The sequence below is a fragment of the Ahaetulla prasina genome, chromosome 7, assembly GCF_028640845.1.
Source record: "Ahaetulla prasina isolate Xishuangbanna chromosome 7, ASM2864084v1, whole genome shotgun sequence".
Classification (NCBI taxonomy): domain Eukaryota; kingdom Metazoa; phylum Chordata; class Lepidosauria; order Squamata; family Colubridae; genus Ahaetulla; species Ahaetulla prasina.
The window spans coordinates 60,752,026-60,777,676 of NC_080545.1; the positions used below are offsets into that span (position 1 = coordinate 60,752,026).

Below are 25,651 nucleotides of genomic sequence, written 5' to 3' on the forward strand. Positions count from 1 at the left end.
TATGACTTCAGCAACAGAGTGGTCAATGCCTGGAATGCACTACATGACTCTGTGGTTTCATCCCAACCCCCGCCCCCCAAATTTTAACCTTAGACTGGCTACTGTTGTCCTCACCCCATTCCTTTTTTTAATTTTTTTTTATTTGAACACATTAAAACATAAGACAAACATACGACATTTTTATATATAACTATTTCCTATCAGCTATTCAGAGCGGTCCTTTCTTACTATATATACATATTTTAATCCTATCTTATTTTACTTTTATGATCTATCTTCCTTTATTTCATCTACGTTCTACCCTATTCAGTTTTCTTATCTTTCCTATTTTCTAACCATTCATACCATCTACACCAGACCTTATAATATTCTGTATCTTCTTTGATTTCTTTTGTGAGTTTATCCATCTCAGCGCATTCTAGAATTTTCTTAATTAAATCTTCCTCTGTTGGTGGGTTCTCTTTTTTCCAATTTTGCACGTGTGCTATACGTGCCACCGTTAATATGTGTAGTATTTATTGATTTGTGTGGTTTTCTGTTGCGATCCCTAATAAGAATTGTTCTGGCTCTCCCTTTATTGATTTCTGTATTATCTCTTCTAACCACTTTTTAATTTTAGTCCAAAATTGTTTTGCCAGTGGGCATGTCCACTAAAGATGGTAATATGTTCCGTAGTTACTCTTACATTTCTAACACTTTGGGTCCTCACCCCATTCCTAAGTGGTCTGTAAGGGATGTGCATAAGAGTACCAGCGTGCCTACCATCCCTGACCTAATGTTCCCTTTAATTATATTCATTTTATGTATTCAATTCATCCTTATATATATTATCTAATACATACTCGACAAAATAAATAAATAAATAAATAAATAAAATAAATTATATTACATTCTATTAAAAAAAAACAAATCACAGGTTCATACTTTCACATAGAAGATGAAATAAAAAAGATTGGTATAAGAAGAATATTTTTGTTGATGATGTGTTATACTTTATATTTGCTGTTATTAAACAAAAAATGAATTCTTATTTAAGTTGGCATTTTCTTAGATATAATTTTATTCCCATTTTGTTAGTTTTATTCAAAAAGTAATATATCAAATTGAAACTATACTTCATTTTCATAATTTTCAAGCTAATGGAGAATTTGAATTTAACTAATAATTTAATATAATATTTATTTATTTATTTATTTATTTATTGTTTAACATAAATTGCAACTCCAGAAGGACCAGTACAACCACCAAAAATTACTGATGATCTTTTTCGGCTGGCAAGGACTCTTTATTCTTCTGTCTGTAAATCTGAAGAGGTATAGTAAAATCATTGGTATAAAGTATATGAAATGGAAGTGTTAAATTAATGGGGTGTAAATGTGGTTTATCTCTATGCTTCTGTTGATGCCTGATTTCATTATCCCCTAGCACTTTTGTATTCGATTTGATCTATAATGTTAACAGTTTCTTTGTTGAAACTTTGGTTGAGTTTTTCATGTGCAGTGACATTAAGATTTTGATCCACCTCACAGGCATCTTCTTGTGGGGAAGATAGGAGAAGGAAGGAATATTAGATATGTTCCCACCTCCTTTGCAATGATAATATTACCTCATCTGGTAGTGAAAGCTCTGAAGAAAATAACCAGGTTCCAGGAACACCAACCCCCTAATTAAAAAAAACAAAACCCCAGCAATTCCACTTTGCGCTATATCTATTCTTTTCTATTGGATTTGTATTCCTCCTTGATACAAAATAAAATAGTCCAAGATGAGTAATATTTCTCCTATTTTAACTTCTTTGGATGACCTTGTTTAAAAAGATTGGACTAAGACATTTTTCTAATCTGTGGTTTATTTAACTGTGGTTAATTTCAAACTATAATTTATAAATGAAAATGGTTACACTAAGCAAAATCTAAATGAAGTGCAATTTGAATTAGCACAAATTGAGACAAGTGGTACTGGAAGGTATTAATGATTGCACTGGTTAATCTGTGGACAGGAGACAAGAATACCTGAAAGTGTTCTGATTTTTTTCAATATTTTTTCAGTATGCACTGAACTTACCACTGAATAAGTTGTATGATCTAATTAGCTTCAAATAGCAGTATATGTCAAATGCATCTAAAATTAGAAACTAAAATAATTCTTTTTAAAATTGAAAAACACTATATGTTTTACAGATATTACAAAATCATGATATGAATCAACATTTTATTGAAGTATAGTTTTGATTTCTGAAGTTTTTGCACATTTTAAAAATTGCACATTTTAAATATGTACTTTGTGAGGGATGCAAACATGCAGGTCTTTCAATTACTGAAGGAATAACAAGGAACAGACATTTGGAGAAAATTAACTTATCGAATAGAAAAGTATTTGACAATAATTGCTTGTTGACAACTATTTGTTACAGAGCATTTGAAAAATATTTTATCTTTCAGGTTCACCAGCCGGCCAGAGAAATGATAATTGATGCAACCATGTTTTTGTGGCAAAAGTGTAAAGTAGGAATTCAAAAGATCCAGATGAGTGGAAGTAACTTCTTAAAGTTCATTCATAAATACCAAACACCCAAGGTAATCTTTTATCATAAACTTATAAACTTATAGATCATTATGAACCTACATACATATAATCAGCTAACTTACTGATTTTGAAGTGGGTATTTGCTTGTTAAACTCTGCTTAGTATAACTAGGATAATTTCTGTAAAGAAAATTAAGTTCAATTTGCTTATGATATGCCATATAGGGCAAGGAGGCCATATGTAAACAGCTAAAAGCTGAGCATTTAGAATACAAGAGACATAGAAATGCTCAGCTTGATTTAAAGAAGAAGCTCTTTAGGAAATAATACTTTGAAGAGCTAGAAGAAAGTAACATAACAAAGATTGCAGAGAAGAAATTGAGAAGGAGATTTGGGAAATGTTTATGTTTTAAGTTTAAACAAGATAAATTGCAAGCAATGGGTAAGAGAAGAAAAAAAGAAATGTAAATCTAATTCACATCAGCACCATTCACTGAATAGTCTTCATATGCAGTATTTCTATTTTGGTAAAGAATTGTTGCTTCCATCAGATCCATATAACACTTCATGCATTGCCTTTTTCTTTTTAAACTTGTCATATGAAGATCTTACAAATTTCATCCAATCATAACTTTCTCATTTTTCCTCTTTTAGCCCATTTACTCTTCTTTTATAGGCTTCTTTTTACATTTTAATCCTGATTCATATGACCAGACCATCTCAATAGGTTTCTTTTATACTGGTGACTTATTTTTCAATTCAGTTTTGTTCAATATTGAACAATTCACTAAACATTCCAAAAATGGAATCTTTCATCAGGCTTTCATTCTTCACTTTCTTCTTCATTTATGAGTTTCATTGATCTTATGCAATAAAAAATTGAGGGGATCCTCGATCTTTTTGATTGTATCAGATCAATGAAATGTATAAATTTCATTCCTTTACCATTAGTAGTTACAAATGCATGATGTAATCAAACTGCATTCAAACCAATTGGTACTTATCACTGTTTACTCATTTTTGGTTCTCCAAAGGGCCCAATAATTATCTTACCTTGTTTTCACTTGTCAATTTATGTGATCTTACAAAGTTTTGATCTGGTTTGATTAATTCAGAATGTTATGTAGTTCTTTTTAAAACTCTTTCATGTTTTGATCATCCATTAGAGCATAGTATGCAGATGACACCAACCTATGAATTCCTATTTTTATACATAGCCACATCACTCTAAATGACAATGGTTCATAGTTTCTTAGATGCATTTTAGGTTTTTCATTCATAACTAAATATATAGTTCCAGTTCTTCTCATATATTTATCAGTTCCACTTCATAAAACAGAATACTTTGGTTTACATTTATTACATCATTTCCTTTCCTTTTTTAATCAAAAACATAACATATTTGCATTTTTTTTTACATTTCATTCATTGATTCACATTTTTTGCCACATTCTCATACTTCAAAATCTTCCACGTATCATGGGCAAGCAAGGGTTTCATATAAGTTTTAGGAAGGAAAAGAAAAAAATAGATTACCATATCACATTTGGAACTCCTTAGTAAATGATATGATAGACAGTTTTGGCATGGTTTGGCCAGTATGTCACAAGTGTGACCAAACTGAGTTTAGGCCAGTGATGCTGACATTATTCTATGAAAGCTAAATTCAGAGAGACCATTTTGAATCACTATATAATTGTTTACTTCTTACTAATCAAAAAGAACATGCATTGTAATGATGGACACTTAAAATACCATTTCTTGATGGTTCATTAAATAGTTGCTGTGAAAGCAGTGAATATGTGAACTGAAATTTGATGGGCAAGCGTCCTAGCCTTTGCCTGGCTTTAGAAAATTTGAAAAGTTTCCTTGGGTAAGTGGGAACTGGTATGTTGATTGTACTGATTGCCTGGCCAAAAGCTATGAGTAAGCGAAATTATCTTGGTATATGCATTGTTCTTGTCTGTATACAAGTATTTCTTGAGTTAAGACCACCACTGAGCCCACAAAATCTCCATTGCTAAGCAAGACAGTAGTTAAGTGAGTTTTACGACTTTTCTTGCCACAATTGTTAAGTGAATCACTGCAGTTAAGTTAGCTACACAATTATTAAGTGAATTGGCTTCCCCATTGTGACCTTTCAGAAGGTCACAAGAGTTGATCATATGACCCTGGAACATTGCAATCACCATAAATACATGCCAGCTGCCAAGCATCCACATTTTGATCATGGTACACTATAGGATGCTGCAACAGTTATAAGTGTGAAAAATGGTCATAAGTCAGTTTTTTCAGTTCCTTTATAATTTTGAATAGTCACTCAATGAATTGTTGTAAGGTGAAGACTAACTGCATTTCATATTTGTACATTTTATAAGAAATTTTTAACAATCTTGGCTTTAATTTTGTTTGTTTGCCTAGTGGCTTCACGTTCTTTATGTAATTAATGAAGTAATTCACACCATAAATCTTGGAATCACTAATCCTGTATTAATAGCTGAAGTATCATTAAGGCTAACATCAGTGATGGAAAATATTGCAGACTTCAAATCTGAAGACATACCAGGTACATGGTTTTTACAGTTTAGTTGACAACACATAATAACACTATGTAGTGTTATAAAATATTAAACTCACTCTATTTTATTTAACATCTATATGAAGAAGCTAGGAGATGCCATCTGCCAGTATAGGATGAAATGTCATCAGTATGCTAATAATAATACCTGGCAATCTGTTTGTATCAGTCTTATGTGGTAGACCAGACAGAAAATATAACTAGATGAGCTAATTCTACTTTATCGTAAAAGTACATTAATGGAATCTTGCATGTCTGAAAGTAGCTCTCCCCCCCACTTCCAAGAAACTACAGAGGGTTTCTTCTGAGCCCCTTGCCCTGCCCACATTCCTGCTGCAGGCTCAGCTGCCTTTTGTCTGACTGTTCCCTTAGCTGCATCACCTTGTCCTTTCTCCCAAAGTCATTCCCACATACAATTACATTACTCTCCACATCAGACTCTGCCTCCCCTTCTAAGTTCACAGAGAAAACTGTGGTTTATGAGAAACGTCTGTTGCTTCCCTTTTCTGCCGTTATTTTCCCCAAATCACGCAAGATGTTCTGCAATCCAGCTGCACCTCTAACGGCAACTGCCAGCCACCTGATAAGGAAATTATTTGTTCCCCTTTATGTCCTGTAGGCCTGATATGGAAGCAGCTGGGTCACTTTCCCTTGGTATGATGGAGCGGAAAGTGCTACCTGGCAAAGGTTGTCAGAAATAAAATTTCTGGGAAGTGATTCCTTTCAAAGCAATTGTCTAAAGTAAAGACATTTTAAAGTTTAAATATGTAGGCATTAGGCTATGTAATATCTCTATGGTGGCACAGTGGTTAGAGTGCAGTACTGCAGGCTACTTCTGCTGACTACCGGCAGCCTGTAATTTGGCAGTTCAAATCTCACCAGGCGCAAGGTTGACTCAGTCTTCCATCCTTCCGAGTTCGGTAAAATGAGGACCCAGGTTGTTGGGGGAAATAAGCCAACTCTGTAAACCGCTTAGAGAGGGCTTTAAAGCACTGTGAAGTGGTATAAAACTTGCTATTACTATCTCAATTACTGAGTTACTCAATTACAAACTGGGAGCTAGTTGCAGGTATTTTATGAGAGACTACAGGCCTATTATATCCTACATTTCATTTACAGTTAAAAATCTTTGTTTTACTTTTTCTTTTCCTACAGTTTTAGCCGAAGATGATTCTCTGTTTTCAGAATACTACACCAGTAATATTCCTTCATTAATACAGGTATTTTTCCCTTAACAACTACCATAGATTAATATTTGTAGATTACTTATAATTTTGAAAAAACACTGATACAGTACCAAGTGAAAACTGTAGTTTAAAAAAGTTTATTTCCAAAAAAGAGAAGATAACTAAATATTGGAAAGGCTTGCTGTGTTTTAGTCCAAAAATAAGAATTCAGCATGTGAAATGTTAGTTTCAAAGAAAAGAATTGCACTCTTTTTTTTCTAACTCAAGTAAAATCCAAAATAGAGCGGAATTCCCAGACCAACTGATTTTTCCTTTAAGAATTTCACATGCTGAATCAGTAATAGCCCACTATTTCAGTGACTGGGAAAGAGAGAAGATTTTATTCTTTTCATTCTGTGCCATGGCTATTAAGAAGAATAGCTTTTGGAACAGCTAAAATTTAAATTGAATTATCTTCTATTAAACAAGAACAAAAGAACCTTTATTTGTTTTGAGCCAATCTAGTTCAATCTTAAATGGTGCCAGGTACACCCTCTCTTGCGCTACTGATCATTACTTAGACCCACCTGCATGTCACCATCTTAGAAGCTTTCACCAGCTAGGAGGGACAAGAATCTAATAAGCAGATAGTTGCACTGACAACTCCAAAGACCCTATCCACTTCCTCAGTTTCAACAGGGTGAAATGATTCAGTGATAATTGAGCATCTACATTCCCTTACATCTTAGCTGGGGCCAGAGACTTAGTTTGGCTAGACATATTTTTGAGAGGGGAACTCTATTGTCTGGTGTCAGGCAGGTCTCTAACTTGTTCTCTCCAGAGAGGTCACTAATAAAGGGTGGAACCTTTTTGTTAATCAATCTGGCATTCATCAGGCCTTCAAAGGTCCATTGTCCCAGGTTTGGATGTGAGCTCAAAGGGCTGGAACATTTTTCCAAAGGCCTGCCTTTTGGCTCCTGTATCATCATGCCTGTCACCACTTGAATTTGTTATCCCATTTCAAGCCCTGAGAGGATCCCCTGTCTCCTACCCCTGACCTCCCTCCTCCTTGGCTAGTGGCCCTACCCCTCACCCAGCTATCCCCATATGTCAATCTATCAATGCAAGGTGTGAGGGGGAAATTCCAGGGGGGACTTAAATAATAGCTCTCAAGGCCATCCAGAGCCCTTACACTCTATACCTCCTCATTCCTACAATGTGCCATCCTTTGTAACTGGTCTCTGCCACTGACCGGTTAGGGGAGGACCCCATGCATTCACACCCCCACTCTGTCTCTCACTCTTTTTAAAATGTTATGTGTCCTTGTCCCAAAAGAAATTATGTCATTAAGTCTTTTAAGCATATCGATTTACCTTGAGGTTGTTAACCCTGCTTCACTGTAATTTTTAACCAACTCAGGTGTATTTAATATAGTGGTGCTGTTCTGTTGCTTAAGACTTAGAGTTTCACAATTTCCCAAAATTAACAACTAGATGTCATTTTATTTCTCTTGGTTTTCTCTTCAGTCCTTAAAATAAAATCTTAGAAGCAAAAATTAATTGCCTTTCTCTCACTTTTGTCTTTATTAATCAAATGTATGGATATATTTCAGCAACCTCCCCAAGAACAATTATTTTTGGCTTATGAGTATATTGACAGAGCAATTATAGCAATTAATCGAGCTCATGTACTAACAGTTTTACCTGATGGAACGTCAGTGCTTGATAATTATTGTAAAAAGGTAAGCTATTCAAAGTAACAGATCTCTGCAGATTAGCTAAAAACTTAACTATCTCTGGAGTAATTGTCCACAGATTACTTATAGTTTTGGGCAGCATAGCAGAAGGACACTTTTTTCTTAACCTTATCAGAAAGTAAACACGAGAAAACCATGATCAATTGATGAAACACAAATTTATATTTGGAGAAAAAGGGCAAGCACTTGAAGAAACTAATTAAACATGGTTAGCTCTTTTTGCTTTGGGATTGTATAGTAAGTAGCCAATAGGATAGGAAATTTACAGCAAATGGAATAAGCAATGGATTCAATTAAATAGCAACATATCCTACAAGCTAATTTCCCCTAGCCAGTGTAGAAGCTGAAAACAAGTTGGATATTTCAACAAGACAACAATCTAAAACATAGTTAATCATGGTCATACTAAAAAAAGAAGTACTGAAAAGAAACACATAGCATTATTGCAAAAATTAAGAATAAAACTGAAATTGAAACCTCAGGTTTTTTTTAAATCTAACCCTTCTATTCTTGGAACAGTATATTAAAAAAAAACATAGGGTATTTAATTATGATGACTAACTTATTTCTGAGTTAGAAAAGATTTTTTCTGTTGTCTTTTGTGGGAGTTCCCCCCCACATCAAAAAAACCTTTATGATTTGTCACCTTTACTTGTAATTTGTGTTATACTAATTATTACTCTTGATTTTTAATTGTTTTAATAGAATTAATAAAATATTCCAAAAGAAAGCTGAATAGCCATTTTGAAAAAAATGCTTCCTAAACTATATAAAGATGAATTGGCAATTTTTCTTTCAATCAGATTACAGAAAAGCAGGTTGTGAATAAAACTTTATCCTCTGATAATGAGAGATCACCAATAGGAAACAATTTTATTATGGACCTACACGTTGAACTTATTCAGGCTCAGCACCGAATAGCAGTTAAACTACTTAATGCAACTCAAGGTAGGTAAAATAAGGTGATATAAACACTTTTTGGTAATTTCATATTTTACATTTGATACTGGAGGACCCATTCCAATTTTATTATGTTTCACAAAGATGAAAATATAACTTTTAAAATGTGTAGTATTTATTTATTATGTCTTTATTACCTATTTATTATGGATCCAGATTATTTTTATCATAGTACTATCTCAGTGAGTAATATTTATGTATTTTCAGGATAAAGTTGTAAAAAATGATATTTTTCTACCCAGGTAAATTTTTGCTTTGCTTATGCCACATATTACAGACTTGCAAACGTGCCCACTGTTGCTTAATGTTTTGTTGTTGTTAGTTGCAAAGTCATGTCCGACCCATTGCGACCCCATGGATAATGTTCCTCCAGGCCTTCCTTTCCTCTACCATCCTCTGAAGTCCATTTAAGCTCACGCCTACTGCTTCAGTGATTCCATCCAGCCACCTCATCACTACCACCTCTGTCGTCCCCTTCTTTTACCCTCAGTCTTTCCCAGCATTAGGCTCTTCTCCAGTGTCCTTCCTTCTCATTAAGTGGCCAAAGTATTTCAGTTTCATCTTCAGGATCTGACCTTCTAAGGAGCAATCAGGTTGATCTCCTCTAGGACTGACTTGTTTGTTCGCCTTGCAGTCCAAGGGACTTGCAGGAGTCTTCTCCAGCATCATAGTCCAAAGGCCTCAATTCTTTGGCGCTCAGCCTTTCTTATGGTCCAACTTTCACAGCCATACATTGCAACTGCGAAAACCATAACCTTGACTATACGCACTTTTGTTGGCAGGATGATGTCTCTGCTTTTTAGTATGCTGTCTAGTTTACAAGTCTGAAATTAATTATATTGCCTTTTCTCCAAGCGTGGGTTATTCCTCGTCTATTTGCCAGAGACTGAGTGTAGATTTTTTTCTTTTTTGACCATGCCTCCTCTGCTTGGCTAAGCCTCAGTTTGTTCACTCAGTCTAGCTAGAGAGACTTGTGTAGCATTGTTTTTGCACTTAGACAGAGTACTTTACCAGCTTGGATTTTCCAACACAGGAGCTGAAGAGTTGATTTCTCTGAGTTTTTTTCTTCTTCTGACAGACAGTTTCAGCTGCTTCCTTTCTCCTCCGCTGCTGGCGATGCGCTGGTCGTCCCTGGGGCTCCAGGCCAACTACCACTGCCCTTAGGGAACATTTGGCAGCGTCCAGAGTTTTGTTCCTTTGGGACATCTCCGGACAGCGGGCTTTGGCTTCCTGCCCACTTCTGCTACCGGTGTGTGTGCTGTTTTCCCCAGTCCACTGGCTCAATTGCCACCACATTACAGCTCCTACTCCACAGGGTGGCTCCAGAGTCAGTGCCTGGTCTGCTGCAGCAAACTCCGATGGAACTGTGATACTTCACGGAGAGAGAGTTTGGCTTTTGTGCCTATTTAATCAGCTGCCAAGCCCACGGAGGCGCCTTGAGAGTCGATTTATTATCTCGTGCCATTTTTCTTCCTGCTTGAGCTATGGTGTGCTGAGAGAGCTTTTACGCTCATGCCTACAATCTCTATGTCGTCAAATTGGCAGGCCCAAATCCCAGCACATATGACTCAATTGCCAGGATCATGATGAGGGACCAGGAGACCCAGAGTTCTCTGATGATGAAGGGATGATGCCCGATAGACTGGCCTTTACTGGCCTTTTCCACCCTTCTATCTTCAAGTCGTTGCTTTATAAAGCCAAAGTGACGACTAACATGGGGTTAGCTAGTCCATTTTTGGACCAATATTTGGGTACTCCAAATCCACATGACGATCTGTTCATGGTGCCTATACTGAACAGGAGATTATACCTTGCCCCAAGCTCTTCACTGACGTAATCCAATGACAGTGGAACCAACTGGGTGCTCTGGTTGCTCCTAGCAGTCATGACAGAAAGATCTACTGTACAGCACGAGATCTGGAGGAGTTAATTCAGCTTCCTTCAGTAGACATGCCAGTAGGAAACTTAACATCTTCCTCCTTTCTTCCCAATGATACTGTGGAAGGATTGAAGACAGAGGATAGAAAAGCTGAGGTTTCCTTCAGAAAGACCCACCAGGCGGCCGCCTGGGCCATTGGAGCCGCTACATCGGCTTCCTTTTTCAACTGCACCTCCCGCATATGGCTTCGCCAACTAAAAGAGAGGTTACCACTGGACGATATAAGGCTGCACCAAAACATTAATAAATTGGTTGCAGCCACCGAATATATGCATCTCTTGATGCTGCAATTTGCTTCTTGAGCCTTGGCCTCCGCAGTCACTTCCTGCCCCCTTCTCTGGTTACGCCATTGGGGAGCAGATATGAAATCAAGACTTGGCTCGGTTCCGTATAAGGGGTCACATCTGTTCAGAGAAGTGTTAGACCAAATACTAGTGGAAAATAAGGACAAGCAGAAAGTGATGCCTTCCTCTTATAGGAGGGCAGATCATAGGTATTCTCCTTACTCTCAGAGGCAGCCCTTTCGGACTGAGAATGGACCAGTGGGTTCTACTTTCACTGGTCCTACTCCCAAGAGTTCAACTGGCCCTCTGATAGATCTACCTTCTGGGATCAGGATAGATGCCAACCTCCAGCCAAGTGGCTGTTTTGAGGAATGGGCAATAGGCCCTTCAGGCGAGGCAAGTGACTACCAGGCCACCTTCTCCATTGGCAGACGTCTCCATCATTTTCAACATCAATGGGAATTTTCCATGACTGATGCTTGGGTCCTCCAAACAGTGAGGTTCAGCTTCACCTTGGAATTCCGGTCCAGCTCTCCCAACTACTTTATTCAATGCCCAGTTTCCCAAAATCTAGGGAAGAGAAGATTGATGGATGCAGAGATTCAACATTTGTTGGAAATCTGCGCCATCAAACCGGTACCCATAGAACAACAGCAGACCAGTTTTTATTCCATTCTCTTCCTGGTGCCAAAAAGTTCTGGGGGCTTGAGGGGGATCTTGGTTCTCAAGCAATTGAACAAGTTTATTGTGTACCACCAATTCAAAATGCAGTTCCTCAGGTTGATCTTGGGATGCATAAGAGAGTGGGATTTGTTGACTTCGGTTGACCTCAAAAAGGTCTCTCTTCACGTCCCAATTCAGCCATCTCATCAAAGGTTCCTGCAATTCACATATGCCAGTTGGCATTTTCAATATTGGTCCATGCCATTTGGCCTGCTATCGGCCCCCACGACCTTCACAAAATTGTTAGCGATGGTGGCCGCATTTCTCAGACAGGTTCCTGTCAGAGTACTATGTTACTTGGACAACATACTAATTCAGTTGTCCTCCCAGACACAAGCCACAGTAGACCTAAATACTGTTGTCCGAACCCTACAGCAATACGGTTTTTCCCTAAACCTGTGGAAGAACCAGTTGAGTCCCACCACTCGCATACTTCACCTGGGAGTAGTGATAGACTCTGTCAGCAGCCAAGTTTTTCTGTCTCAGGATTGTCAACTCAGTATCAGAACCCTTGTGGCACAGATCGTTTCCCTCAGGTCAGTCCCTCTGAGCTTCCTGTGTCAGTTACTCAGGAAATGATCTCGTGTATTGCAATTGTTCCCTGGGCACAGCTACCTATCCGGCTATTGCAGTGGTTCTTGCTCCCTTACCAGAAAAAGTGCTGCAGCAACTCCAGGGCAGAGTACGGCTACCACCAAAAGTCCATTGGTCCTTCTGCTGGTGGACTTCGGCGATAAGGAAGGGATGTATGTTCCAGGAGCCCCAGCGCATCACAATTACAACAGATGCAAAGCTCTTCAGCTGGGGTGCCCATCTTCTCTCCCATGTGACCCAAGGCCTCCGGCGGAACTAAAAAACAATATCAACTGGTTGGAGCTGTGAGCAGTCCACCTTGCCCTACGCCACTTCCAGTCCACTGTCGCAGACCAACATGTGTTAATATTAACAGGCAATGTGGCAATGAAAATGCATGTAAACCACGAAGGGGGCACTTGGTCCCAATCACTCATGGATGAGACAGAGAAGATGCTGGACTGGGTGGAGAGACACTCTCCCTCAGGGCAGAGAACATCTCTGGATCAACCAACATCGAAGCGGATTGGTTGAGCAGGACTCAGATAGATTAGTCATAGTGGCGTCTCCATCCAACTCTCTTCCGCAAACTGTTGGAGAGGTTTAGACACCTGATTCTCGACCTGTTTGTGCACACAAAGAACACACAACTACCATGGTTCTCTGCCTGATTCCCGTGTCCAGGGATTGAGGGATGCGACGTTCTCACTGTCCCTGGCCTTGGGGGCTGCTCTACGCCTTCCCACCCCTCCTACTCATCCCGAGGGTAATTCAGAAGGTGTTAGCAGAAGGAGCGGAAGTCCTGCTGATCGCTCCTCATTGGCCAAGGCGCCCCTGTTATGTGGATCTGGTAAGCCTGACCTTGTCTCATCCCTAGAGGATTCCATGGGACAGGATCTCTCTCAGCCAGGGGGTTGTACTACATCCGGAGTGTCAGTGGCTCCAGTTGACCGTCTGGCACTTGAGAGGATCCTCCTAAGGAAGGACAATCTCTCAGGGAGGGTGATACAAACTATACACGCTTCCAGACGCACATCAAAGAATCAGATTTACAACACCATCTGGCGTTCTGTCTTTGGTGTTCTAAGGAGCACATCAACCTGACTTCAGGATCGGTACCTGAGGTTCTGGAATTCTTACAAGAAGGTCTGGACAAAGGGTTGGCCCCCAACACCCTGTGATAGCAGGTTGTTGGCTTGACTACAGTACTATCTGGTGACAACAAACATCCTCTCACCCAACATCTGAGGGTTTGAAGTTTTCTTAAGGGGGCGGCTAACCTGAGGCCCCCAGTGGTACATCGGTACCCCACATGGGACCTTACCATAGTTCCACAAGCTCTCACGTCTTTGCCATTTGAAATTTCATCAGTGTCCGGTTCCTGATACTTAAGGTTGCCTTCCTGGTGGCAATAACTTCTGCAGATTTTTCTTTATTTGTGTCCAAAAACTTGCCATTGGGAGGGGTCCTACAATTATTTGGGGTATATTAGACAATGAATCTATCCGAGGAGTAGTGTGTCTATTTTAAGAAAACTAGGACAGAGAAGCAGATAAAGTAGTTAGGACTGATAAAGAGATAAATCTGGACCAGATACTGCCAAGCATGGGTCAAAATCAGAGGTGAAATCCAGCAGGTTCTGAAATCCAGCAGGTTCTGGAAATTTTGAGCAGTTTGAAGAACCAGTAGTGGAAATTCGTTCGGCAAATACCACCTCTGGCTGTCCCCAGAGTGCGGTGGGAATGGAGATTTTGCAATATCCTTCCCCCAGGAGTGGGAAAGGAATGGGGATTTTGAGGTATCCTTCCCCTGCCACATCTACCAAACCACGCCCACGAAGCCATACCACACCCACGAAGCCACACCCACAGAACTGGTACTAAAAAAATGTGGATTTCACCACTGGTCCAGATTATTAATGATTTTTTGATTCAACTCCTCCTCCTCCTTTCTTGAATAAAAAAAAATACAGTTGTAAATACAAACCAGAGTAAATATTGAAAAAGAAGTATAAAATACATTTGAAAAAAGAAAGAAAAAAGAGTCCTGATAGACAATCATTTAAGGTACCATTATATACTTATGTCATGTAATTGTTAATATAGCAAGCTATATTTTACTGTGCTTTGCAGTATATAAGTTAGCTCTAGAACAATCATCAAATCCTGTTTTTAAAAAAGGGACAAGGTTTCACTATTTTCAGTTTATCTCAGGTCATTGAAGTTTTGTGATAATCGTAGTACATTGATAGTAAAGAAAGTCTATTTTGCAGTTCTTTTGATAGAATTCTATACAACCTAAGCATTTATTTGATATTTGAGTGGACTTGGTTCCTTCATTACTTCAGGTTTATAGTTTGAGAAGCACAGACATTTGGTACTTATCCTGAAATAATCAAATATCTGATTTAAAAAAAATCCCTATATTAGATTATTATCTATTGAATTTAGATATTAAAAAAGCATTTTGAATAATCTGCTAGATCTGTTTTGAGTGCATATAAAAGAAACTGCATTTGAAATTTGTGGCTTCTACTTGAAAGAAAAATCAGAAAGGATATATTCCAAACCTAGGGTGGTATCAGAAAGGCAAAGGCAACACTTAATAAAAATATATAGATAATCCTAGGTTAACAACAGCAATTAGGACCAGAATTTCCAATATGTCATAAAGCGTAAACATGGCACTTCTGGCACTTCCTGTTTGCTGCTTTAAGCAAATCACAGTAAGTTGTTAAATGAAGACTTCGTGTGGTCGCCATTTATGACTTTCTGACTTCCTCATTGACTTTGCTTATAAGCTGACAAAGAAGGTTGCAAATGTTGATCATGTGACAGCAGAACGTTACAGTGGTGTAATAGTGAACTGGGCCCTGAGTGCTCAGGTTGCAGTCACATGATTGCAGACAGACTGTGATGGCTGGGACTTAAAACCAGTCATGTACCATTTGTTCAGTACGATCACAAGTTCAAGTGGTTGCTGAACCAGTGGTCATTAAGCAAGGATCACTTGTACAATTGTTACTTCTTCTGTATTTCTGTATAATTGTGGACCATATAATATGTACACACACATTTATGCTTTTTCTAGACACTCAAAGTGGTGACAAAAGTCCAAAGGCCAAGGGTCTTGCAAAGAATGTAAGCCAGTTAAAATGTCTAACAGGTATGTACTTGTAAAAATAGCTAACAGAATTAAACTTTATATGAAAAAATTGTATTAACTTTCAAAAATTTGTTTTTACAGAATTGGAGATAATGGAGAAAATAAAAAAGAATAAATTATCCAAAGCTCTCTACTTGATGCAGAAAGCTACACTGATGCTTCCACTAGGATTAGATTGTTCTTCTGCAAATCAGCTTCTTGAGGTATATAAATTATATTGTTAATTTAAGAAAATTTGATGTTTATTTATATTTTTCATCCATATGATTGTTTATTGGAACAGTATTTATGAATTGTAGATTCCATACAAACTCAACATTCCTGAAAATTGTCATAGCAATTCTTTTAATAACAAATATTACTTAAGAATTTTCTGTTTCAAAAGGCAATATAGAAGTACTTTTAAAAGTAAAATAAAAATAACCTACAAATCTAGGCAGAGGCACTTAATAATAAAATCCTTTTTATTACTGTAAATGAAAGCTGAATTATTACATTACTCTAAAGCAGGAATAGTGATTTATAGGCTAGTTCACATAGCTTGCTGTGATGAGTAGAGGATAGAATTGGGACATTTAAGGGACGGAATTGTGCCTTAAGCCTTGTAGGTCTGCAGGTTACCCATTCAGAAATTCTGCAAGCTAGGCACAGGGTGACATGTGCACTGTTTTCTAAAACTTCCAAAAATATGGGTAGAAATTCAGTGATATAAATTAAGCATCATAAATAAGTAGGGTATTAAAAGAGAAGGAGCCAAACAGTTGGTTCTGGAAAGAAAGAACAACATTTTAGTTCTGGAAAACTGAATTAACTTCTGCATTTGTTAATAAATTATAAATCTTACAAAAAATAAAAACAAAAACACAGACTAGAAGATATTGTGTCTTGCAGGAATGTAAATAAATGATCATTTGAAAAACCATGTACTGTCTAATACTGTCTACTAAACTGTCCTTGGTTTTAACTGTGTGATTCTTTTATACTTTGCATATGAAAGAAATTTAAATGAAATAATTACTTTCTTGGTATTTGTGCTTAAATTCTAGGAAGCATTTATTCTGATTCAGAAAACTGAAATTGAACAAAATACATTAAATGCCACTTTATTAAATCATACAAATAGCACGAAAAGCAAAGTTCCACCACCTCCAATACTTGTTTTTAGGACAAATTGTTCCATGGCATTTAAGCCAGCATCATTTGCTTCAGATGTGAAGGTAATTTATTTTTTTGGGTGGTGGGGGAGGAACACCCTTGTGATTTAATCTATAGCATGTCATCAACTTGTTCTACTCCAGACAGGGACATGCCTTAATTATATAGGGAAATATTTTGAATGCTGTATACACAATAGTTTTTAGAATTTTAATATACACTACAAGATCTTCATCCAGTATTGAAACATTTTACATTTTGTTCTCATTAAATATTAAAAGACCAATATTATTGCTCACCTACTGTATGTTGCTATTTTTGCACATTTTTTTAAATAAAAAAACCAAAATGTAAACCAAGTGCCACTAGATGGTAGAATATAATCATTTTTCAATGTTCTTTCAACAGGATTTTAAAATTTGCATACATACATATTTTGAAAATGCAGCAATTTTTGGAAAATGAAATATATTTTAACTGAAGTTGTAAAGTGTTAAAGTATAAAAATAACATTTTGGTAGTTCAATTTGTCTTGAAAAAATTATTATAATTAAAAGGAGTGTGTGGTTTTGAACAATTACCGTTATCATTTCAAATGGCATAGCTTTACATTTAAGCTTAAGTATCTGAATAAGCTCACTTCGAAGTACAGCTCAGCACCTGGCAAGGAGAGGCTAAGGGCAGCTGCTCTCCAGGTTCTGTGCTGCGCCATTAGTCCACATCCTGCCAGTTTGTTGCTTGAGCAGAAAACATGGAAGATCTGCAATGGTGGCAAAGGAAGAAGTTTCCAGACCTAGCTATTTTAATATCTTTGAGGGGTGAAAGTAGGGATAGAGCCATCTTATAACCTATTTTATAGTCAGTCACAGAGCCATTGTTAACTTTACTGTTTGCTCAGGAATTGTTAAACTGCTTCCCAGATTCTATCTGTGTGAATTTGTGTGTGTGAACAAGGTAAGAGCCACATAAAATGAGCTGGAGGATCACATATGACCCATGAGCTATGAGTCTGAAAACCATTAATTTAGACAATTTTTCAACACAATCAGAATTTTAGCTGTAGAACTAAGAACAGTTATGTATTTGTTTTTGTGTTTTAAGGTTTTTTGGTACAGCATTTTTGGGTGTGTAGCAGAAGGAAGCAATCCAAAAGCTCGGTTAAATGATTACAGTCTCAAGAACACAGCAGAAGCGGTAATCTCTTTAATAACGAGGAAGATGTTAGTTTGTCTGAGTTTTCTTCAAAGCTATTGCTGGGCATGAGCACTGATTTGAAAACCTTAAACAAAAATCATGTGATGAAAAAATGGACTTATATATAAATGAGGCCATCTTAAATTCATTTTTTTCTCACTTAGTGACAGAGGTTCCAGTTTCAATTTTGGTTGTAAATTGAGGACTAATTTCATCTTAATTATATAATAATAGAGAATAAAAAATTTAAAATGGGGGAATAAAGTATGCCCATCTAGAGTATGGATGTTTACCTTGGTTTTAGTTTTAAAACATTGGAGGGTGGGGTTGTTTTGAGGCTTTTGTCAGAGGAATAGCATAAAACATAATACTGCAAATATAAAACTTATTGAAATAATAATATTATTTTGATATTAGTTGTCACAATTTTTATTTTTATCTTAATAAATACATTTTTTATTATCAGATACCAGCTGATGAAACTTGTGTCTTAGAAGTACAAGGTTTAGAGGCCAATCAAAATTATGTATTTGCAGTTGCAGCCTATGACTCAGATGGAAAAATTATCGGTGATAGCATTGGAGAAACAACTAAACCAATTCTTGCCTATCCTCCTCTATCTGTTGCTACTGTCCGAACCTACCTGATTCAGGTAGAATATAATACTTTTGCTTTGATAATTCCATTTTTTTTGTAATCCGACTCTCAATTTCAAGATACATATCCTCTAAAAACAAGATTTTTTTCCCTAAAGTAAAATACTTCTAAATCTTTTTCTTCAGTAATTCAATTAGATTTTTATTGTTAAGGAAAGGATGCTATTTATTTTAGTATTTTTGTGATCCTAATTTAATGCAAATCCAGTATTTTTAATTTTTAAAAACATTGTTGCAAGTTTTTATATAAAGTAAAAATTTATTTATTTTTTTGCATTATCCTGAATTGAAATTATCCGTCTGTCAAACATTTCGAGGAAAAATTCTCAGCAGCCAATTCTGCTGAACATTCCTTATATTGCTTTATCTGTAGCTTATATCTTTTACTGTATTCTTCCCTCCTGGCCAGAGATTTAGCTTGTGAGATATCCCTACCATCCCTGATTTATTCAAGTTTACAGTAATCTAGGATTTGTGACTTCATTTCGTTTATTCCATCACCACATCTTGCCTCCATTCCAACAGGTTCCACTGTAAGACATACAAAATAGATTGCTACCTTATGTCACTAGAATTCCTCTTTTCTTTTCTGTGATGTGTTTGCTTTAGAATAGAATAGAATAGAATAGAATAGAATAGAATAGAATTTTTATTGGCCAAGTGTGATTGGACACACAAGGAATTTGTCTTGGTGCATATGCTCTCAGTGTACATAAAAGAAAAGATACGTTCATCAAGGTTTGTATCTTTAGTTTGTATAAAGTATCTTTAGTTTGTATGAAGCTAAGAATGTGATTATCATTTTATTGATGCTTTCATCAGCTTTACTGATTATGTATGATAATTTCAAATAAGCAAAGAAAAGGTATTTCAATATATATATATATTTAGTCTGCTTTTCAGATTGAAAACTATGCATTATGCAAAAAAGCATTTCAACCACTCTGGGATTATTTTGTCTCAGTGCCTTGTACTCCTGTTACTGATGTCACTATAGTTTCTGTAAGCAGCACTTTGTCTGTACCGCAGCACAGGTAACTAAGAGAGCGTTTTTTTGAATTATTCACTTTATGGTTATTTTTGATAGTGAATACTGTCTCACTTTTAAACTGCTTGACAAATGTTTCTAAATACCAAGAAACAATTGTCGAAATGTAGGATCTTAAAAACAGTCATATTTTAATAATAACACATTTCTTCAGTGGTTATGTTTTGAACAATGTAGTTTTTTGGAAATACTATTCCTGTAAAACAAGTAAGTTAGCTACACAGGTATGTGCTAGACATGCACTGTCATTATTTCACAACTTGCAGTATAGCAGTGGATACCTCATGTAATATGACAATATTGATAAATAACAGTTGCATAGGTAGCAGGCATCATTGTTGTTGTCATTATCACCATCTTTTACAATGGCTTCCAAATTTAGCCTACAGCCTAAGCCTTGTTACATTGCAAAGAAATATGTACTGGTGCAACGTTAGTGATTAGGTTGCCATCTAGAAGATTTGCCAGTTATAACGAAGTTAGAATTGTCTTTCATTTTAAGGTATTGCAGCCAGTTAACTCTGTTGGTTTTAGTCGTTATCTGCTATCATTACATTTTTATGCTATCTGTTCCTCCCTCCCTCCCTCCAATTTCCATAGCTGCCCAACTTAACCAAGTGACTTAGGGCAGCTTACAGTTCTAAAATTATAAAACAATTTAAACAATTTAAAAAGCATTAAAACAACAACAATATCCACAAAATAAATGCTATGTTCTTTGATTTGTTGTTTTTCTTCTTTCTGTAGGCTAAATTTGGAAGCTCTGCCACAGGCATCTCCAAATCTCTTATATATGTTTCTGAGAAGTATTTTTATCATCAGTGACATTAGTGTCAATGAAGGAGGTCTCTTCTGTGATTCTATTTGTTTCAATGAGCTTAAGTATAAAAGACAAGTATGTGCTATGCAACATTTGTATTTTTGATGTGATCTTATTTTTCTTGCTCTTATTATTCTTACCACAAATAAAATTCATCTACAAAATTATATGTTAGGTAGAAGGCAATTCTACCTTGCAATTCACATTTAACTTTCCATTATTGAAAAGATACCTTAATGAAAAATAGTATGCTTTAATCTATTTTAGAGAAATAATTTTGAACTTTGAAGCTATGAAGTTGCTAAGTTTGTACTTTCTTAGTCCTGTCCAAAAGGTTTTGAGTGATTCTATATGTTTATGACTATGATTAGAAACATTCTGTAGTCAACTGACTACAGAAGTGAGCCAGCTTTCTTTTATGAATTCTGTGGAACTGAATGTAGAGGAGGATGGAGCTAATCTTCAAGAAAGAATGCAAGGCTGGTTAAATAAAACTTCTACTTAGCCATGGTGAGGAGAAGGGTGCTTCCTCTTCCTTAGAAATCTAAGCCTGTTCTTATTCTCTGGTATGAGGTGGCACACAGGGAAGTTGCCAGGCTTTCAAGATTCTACAGATAGTCCTCAACTTATGACCACAACTGAGTCCAACATTCATGTTGTTAAGTGAAAAATTTGTTAGGTGAATTTGTCCCATTTTACGACTTTTCTTGCCACATTTGTTAAGTGAATCACTGCTAAATTAGTAACATGATTGTTAAAGGAATCTGGGTTCTCCATTGACTTTGCTTGTCAGAAGGTCGCAAAATGACTTCTGAAAATGACTGCAACCGTCATATAAATATGAGTCAGTTGTCAAGCATCTGAATGTAAATCACATGACCATTGTGATGCTGTAACGGTCATAAGTGTGGAAATTTTTTTTTATTTTTTTTTACATTTATACCCCACCCTTCTCCGAAGACTCAGGGCGGCTTACAGTGTATAAGGCAATAGTCTCATTCTATTTGTATATTTTTACAAAGTCAACTTATTGCCCCCCCAACAATCTGGGTCCTCATTTTACCTACCTTATAAAGGATGGAAGGCTGAGTCAACCTTGGGCCGGGCTTGAACCTGCAGTAATTGCAGGCTCTGTGTTCTTAATAACAGGCTTTACCAGCCTGAGCTAAACCGGCCCTAAAATGGTCATAAATCACTATTTTCAGTGCTGTTGTAACTTCAAATGGTCACTAAAATGAACTGTTGTAAATCAAAGACTACCTGTATTATTATACTCTACAGCAGGGGTGTCAAACTCGCATCGTCACATTGTTGTCACGTGATATATTGCGACTTCCCCCTTCGCTAAAATGGGGGTGGGCGTGGCCAGTGCATGATGCATCCTGCCTGTGGGCTGCACTTTTGACACTCCTGCTCTACAACAACAGAGTTCTAATAGTCATTGTGATGTCTCTTTTCTGACTTGACCTACCTTGAAGACTTTGAAGGGGAGAACGGTTAGTCATAATGGAATACATAGGCATGATGCCTACTTGTACCAATTGTGTGGATGCAGAAATACCACTGTAAGAGCAAAATTCTTACTAGATAGGCTTTAATTTATATTCAGTGCAGACTTTTTTACGATCGTATTCTTATACATGAACACATGCAAATTAGTTGTGTTTTAGCTTTTTTATAATTGAGTGAACAGATTTGCAAAGCATACCATTCAGTTTTTGCCTTATGCACTCACTTTTCCAGTAAGCATTTCCCTATTGGACAGATTATATTCTAAATTTTCTAAGCCTTAATTGTAGGGGTGTGTAGCCATTTCAGATTTAAAGCAAATGAATTCAGAATGTCCAATTATGTAAAATGTGTTTTTTTAAATCATTTTGGAAGCATTTTGAGTTCAGAACAAGTCTTGTTTTGAATGCCAAACATTCTTTCTTTATGCTTGAAGCACTTTCAAAATCACCGAGACTACTGATTTTGTACTGAAAGCAGGTGTTTGAACTTGTAACATAATATTTTCATATCTGAAATTCTTTGAACTAAAAATGAATTGCATATATCAATTACTTATATTATGTACCTTAGTAGATGAAATTGTCTGAACCTGCAAGAGCTTTAATTCTAGTTTCCCTGATAACCCAAAACTAGGATATCAACAGGAGAATAGAAAAATTCAAAATGGCACATCTAAAAAAAGATGGTTTTTAATTGCATAGTCATGACTCATTTTGACTTTTTTGACCCTTACTGTGGACATCCCTGCCTCAAAACAATAATTTGGAAAACAAAAGCAGGAAAAGGAGTGATGAAACATTCAAATTCATTCCTGTCCTTATAGACCTTATACCTTAAATTTAGTGATTAATACAATAGGGTTATAGTATGAATTTTTTTGGTCAAATAACCATCTGCAATTTTTAAAAAAGGACCATTTATTCTTATTCAACTCTTTCCTTCTTTATTTTTAAAAACAGCTTTATGTTTTGAGTTTAGAACTGTATCATGATAGTTGAAGGAAGAACTGTAGCATCTGAGTGATAATCGTGTTCTGATCTGCAAATTATTATGTCATTTTTATGTTTAAATGTTTGTCTATTTCATGAAAAAAGTGCAGGGGCAGAAGTTAAAATGATGTTATTTCCTTTCACTCATTTATTAGCCATTGTGCAGACTTTGCATTAAAACTTTCCAAAGTGCAGTTTTGTTGTGAATGCTGCATTTTAATCAGCTGCTAGAATAAAAGCTGCATTTTAAAATGTTATAAAACCCATCAGAAGCATAAAAAAATTAGGGACCCAAAAGATGGCAAAAGTATTTTTCATATTTCTGTTTTGTAACAATGAAAATTTTGAAAAATTTCTTTCTAGGTTGCTAGAATAGATGAATGTGCGCGAATGCTGGTGGCAGTTGAACTTAGTAACTGGCTAAATGATGTTCACTATGCCCTGCAGTCAGTAGTTAATTGTTATGGCCTTGTAGCACCCCTGATCTATCACAAGATTCCCTCCAAACCTGTCATTCAGGTAAGAATTTTTCTTAAAATACAAGCTTGTATGATGTTTGTTCAATACACTAAAAAAATGTAACAGTAAAATATTTGACACAAATTGTTGAAGAAGTACATTTTGGTTTCTGGGTCAAAACCAAACAAGAACTGAGAGTCATCAAAAATATGGAAACTTGATATGACTAGAACATTTCTGAGAGGGGCAGACATTTTTGTCTTTACAGGGGCCACTTCTAATAGTAGAAAATACTAGTTCTTTTTATTTTAAGGACTTAAAGGAACAGATTTGAGTTCATTTTTTTACTGCTTGGATTGTAAAAAAGTTATGCTGATGTATAAATACAAGATATAAAACAAACAGAAAGGAAAGATGATATTAATAAATTACACAATTGAAACTTGCCATTTTTGTCCATCTGGCAGTGCAGTCCTAAGGAAGGGAATCTAGAGTTCCAAAACTGTGGCTGGGAAGCCACAAAAATAAAATTAGATTCCATTGATTATGAAGACTGTTGTAAGACTGTATTGAAGTCTTCAATATATATCCTGGAGTTGATATATGTTTGAGACAATATTGATTCAAAGAAAGCTGCATAAAGATATAATAAAGTGAGTTCTTTTACTCAGCATAGCGGAATATACAAGATTTTCAGGAGTAAGTCATCACACAAAATGGATAGAAACTGGAGCATGCTAATATGTAGGTTACATTTTTAATAGGAAATTAAGGCAACATGAATTACATAAGTTTATTTTTTATTAAAACTGAACTGTAAACGTTTAAATGCTTAGCTTTACAGCACAAGATTTATTTTAGTTATTCATACATGTAATATTATCTAATGGTGCACATTTTGTATTGTATTTTCAGATCATTATTAAGTATCTCACGGTTCTTCAAGAAATTCCAATTACTATATTCCAAAGAAAATCAACAGGATGCTTTGATAGTATTCAGCACATGATAGCTTGTTCTTGCTTTTTCACAGCAAAGGTATTTATTGTTTATAAAATATTTTATTATTTACATAGTTTAAAATATTTGAACTTTGTAAGTAGAGTATGTGAACAATAAAAGAGGTGTGTGTGTATGTGTATGATCGATCTATCTATCTATCTATCTATCTATCTATCTATCTATCTATCTATCTATCTATCTATCTATCTATCTATCTATTTTCCAGTGTGGTTTACAATGTCCTGACATCTAAGCATAACTGCCATTGTTGACTTTGTCAAGATCAGCCAAAATTAATTACTACTACTGCATATTGTGACATACTTTTTTGACTTATATGCTATCAATTTTAATAAATTGGTTCACTGTGGTTTACAGTAAAAATGTAAAATATCCACTATAAAAAACAGTAAACATCTATAGAAACAGGATTCAAACAAATGTAACATTAGAACATCCATAGTAGGTTTAAAAAATTTTAAAATTAAAAAAATAATAAACAGTAACAACAATAAAACTGACAGCATAAATGTTCTATGGAAGAGCACTAGAAGTGATTTATTTACTTCTTTCCTGAATTTTGTCAGAGAGTTGGTAAACCTTATATCAACAGGAAAGCTGGTCCATAATTTTGACACTACAATAGAAAAGCATTGACTTCTGAGAATAATTCCTCAACCTTCTTGGTAACAGGGTATGAGTAGTACAGAAGTATATTGTTCTGGAAATATTTAGGTGAAAACAATCTCTTTATGTTGTATCTGGAAATTATTCAGGAATCAGTGTAAGGTCTGAAGATCATTATCTTATGTTGCTGATGACAAAGTGTAATAAGGTAGCTTCTTCTGAGATACTTCATTTCTGAGATTACCTATGCCACAGGTGAACAGTGACTGGAAAATAGATATCCTTGCTGCTGCCACCACCCATTTGTTATAGATTTCCCCACCGCACCTTTGAGGGAATCAGGAAATGATTGAAGGGGAACTCTACATCCCACTCTAAGTTTGGTTAAATTATAGGAAGGGAAACCAAATAAAAGTTTTGAGGTGTGATACTTCAGCCAAGGTAGAAGGCAATTGGTCAACTCCAGGATTCAAAAAAATCAACTAATTCTGAGGGTAAGGCAACTATTTCTGGGCGCATA

General features: G+C 36.0%; 1 protein-coding gene across 1 annotated transcript in view; it reads left to right on the forward strand.

Moving 5' to 3' along the window:
• CFAP54 (cilia and flagella associated protein 54) overlaps positions 1–25,651 on the forward strand; it is a 150,650-nt gene that overhangs the window by 26,571 nt on the left and 98,428 nt on the right. The window contains exons 13-27 of the mRNA XM_058191243.1: positions 1,228–1,313; positions 2,442–2,576; positions 4,947–5,091; positions 6,259–6,323; positions 7,882–8,010; positions 8,829–8,973; positions 15,595–15,669; positions 15,751–15,872; positions 16,716–16,886; positions 17,926–18,018; positions 18,485–18,670; positions 19,566–19,708; positions 20,470–20,617; positions 23,407–23,562; positions 24,418–24,540. Coding sequence (XP_058047226.1) covers positions 1,228–1,313; positions 2,442–2,576; positions 4,947–5,091; positions 6,259–6,323; positions 7,882–8,010; positions 8,829–8,973; positions 15,595–15,669; positions 15,751–15,872; positions 16,716–16,886; positions 17,926–18,018; positions 18,485–18,670; positions 19,566–19,708; positions 20,470–20,617; positions 23,407–23,562; positions 24,418–24,540 — 1,922 coding nt within the window. The remainder of the gene's footprint in view (positions 1–1,227; positions 1,314–2,441; positions 2,577–4,946; positions 5,092–6,258; positions 6,324–7,881; positions 8,011–8,828; positions 8,974–15,594; positions 15,670–15,750; positions 15,873–16,715; positions 16,887–17,925; positions 18,019–18,484; positions 18,671–19,565; positions 19,709–20,469; positions 20,618–23,406; positions 23,563–24,417; positions 24,541–25,651) is intronic.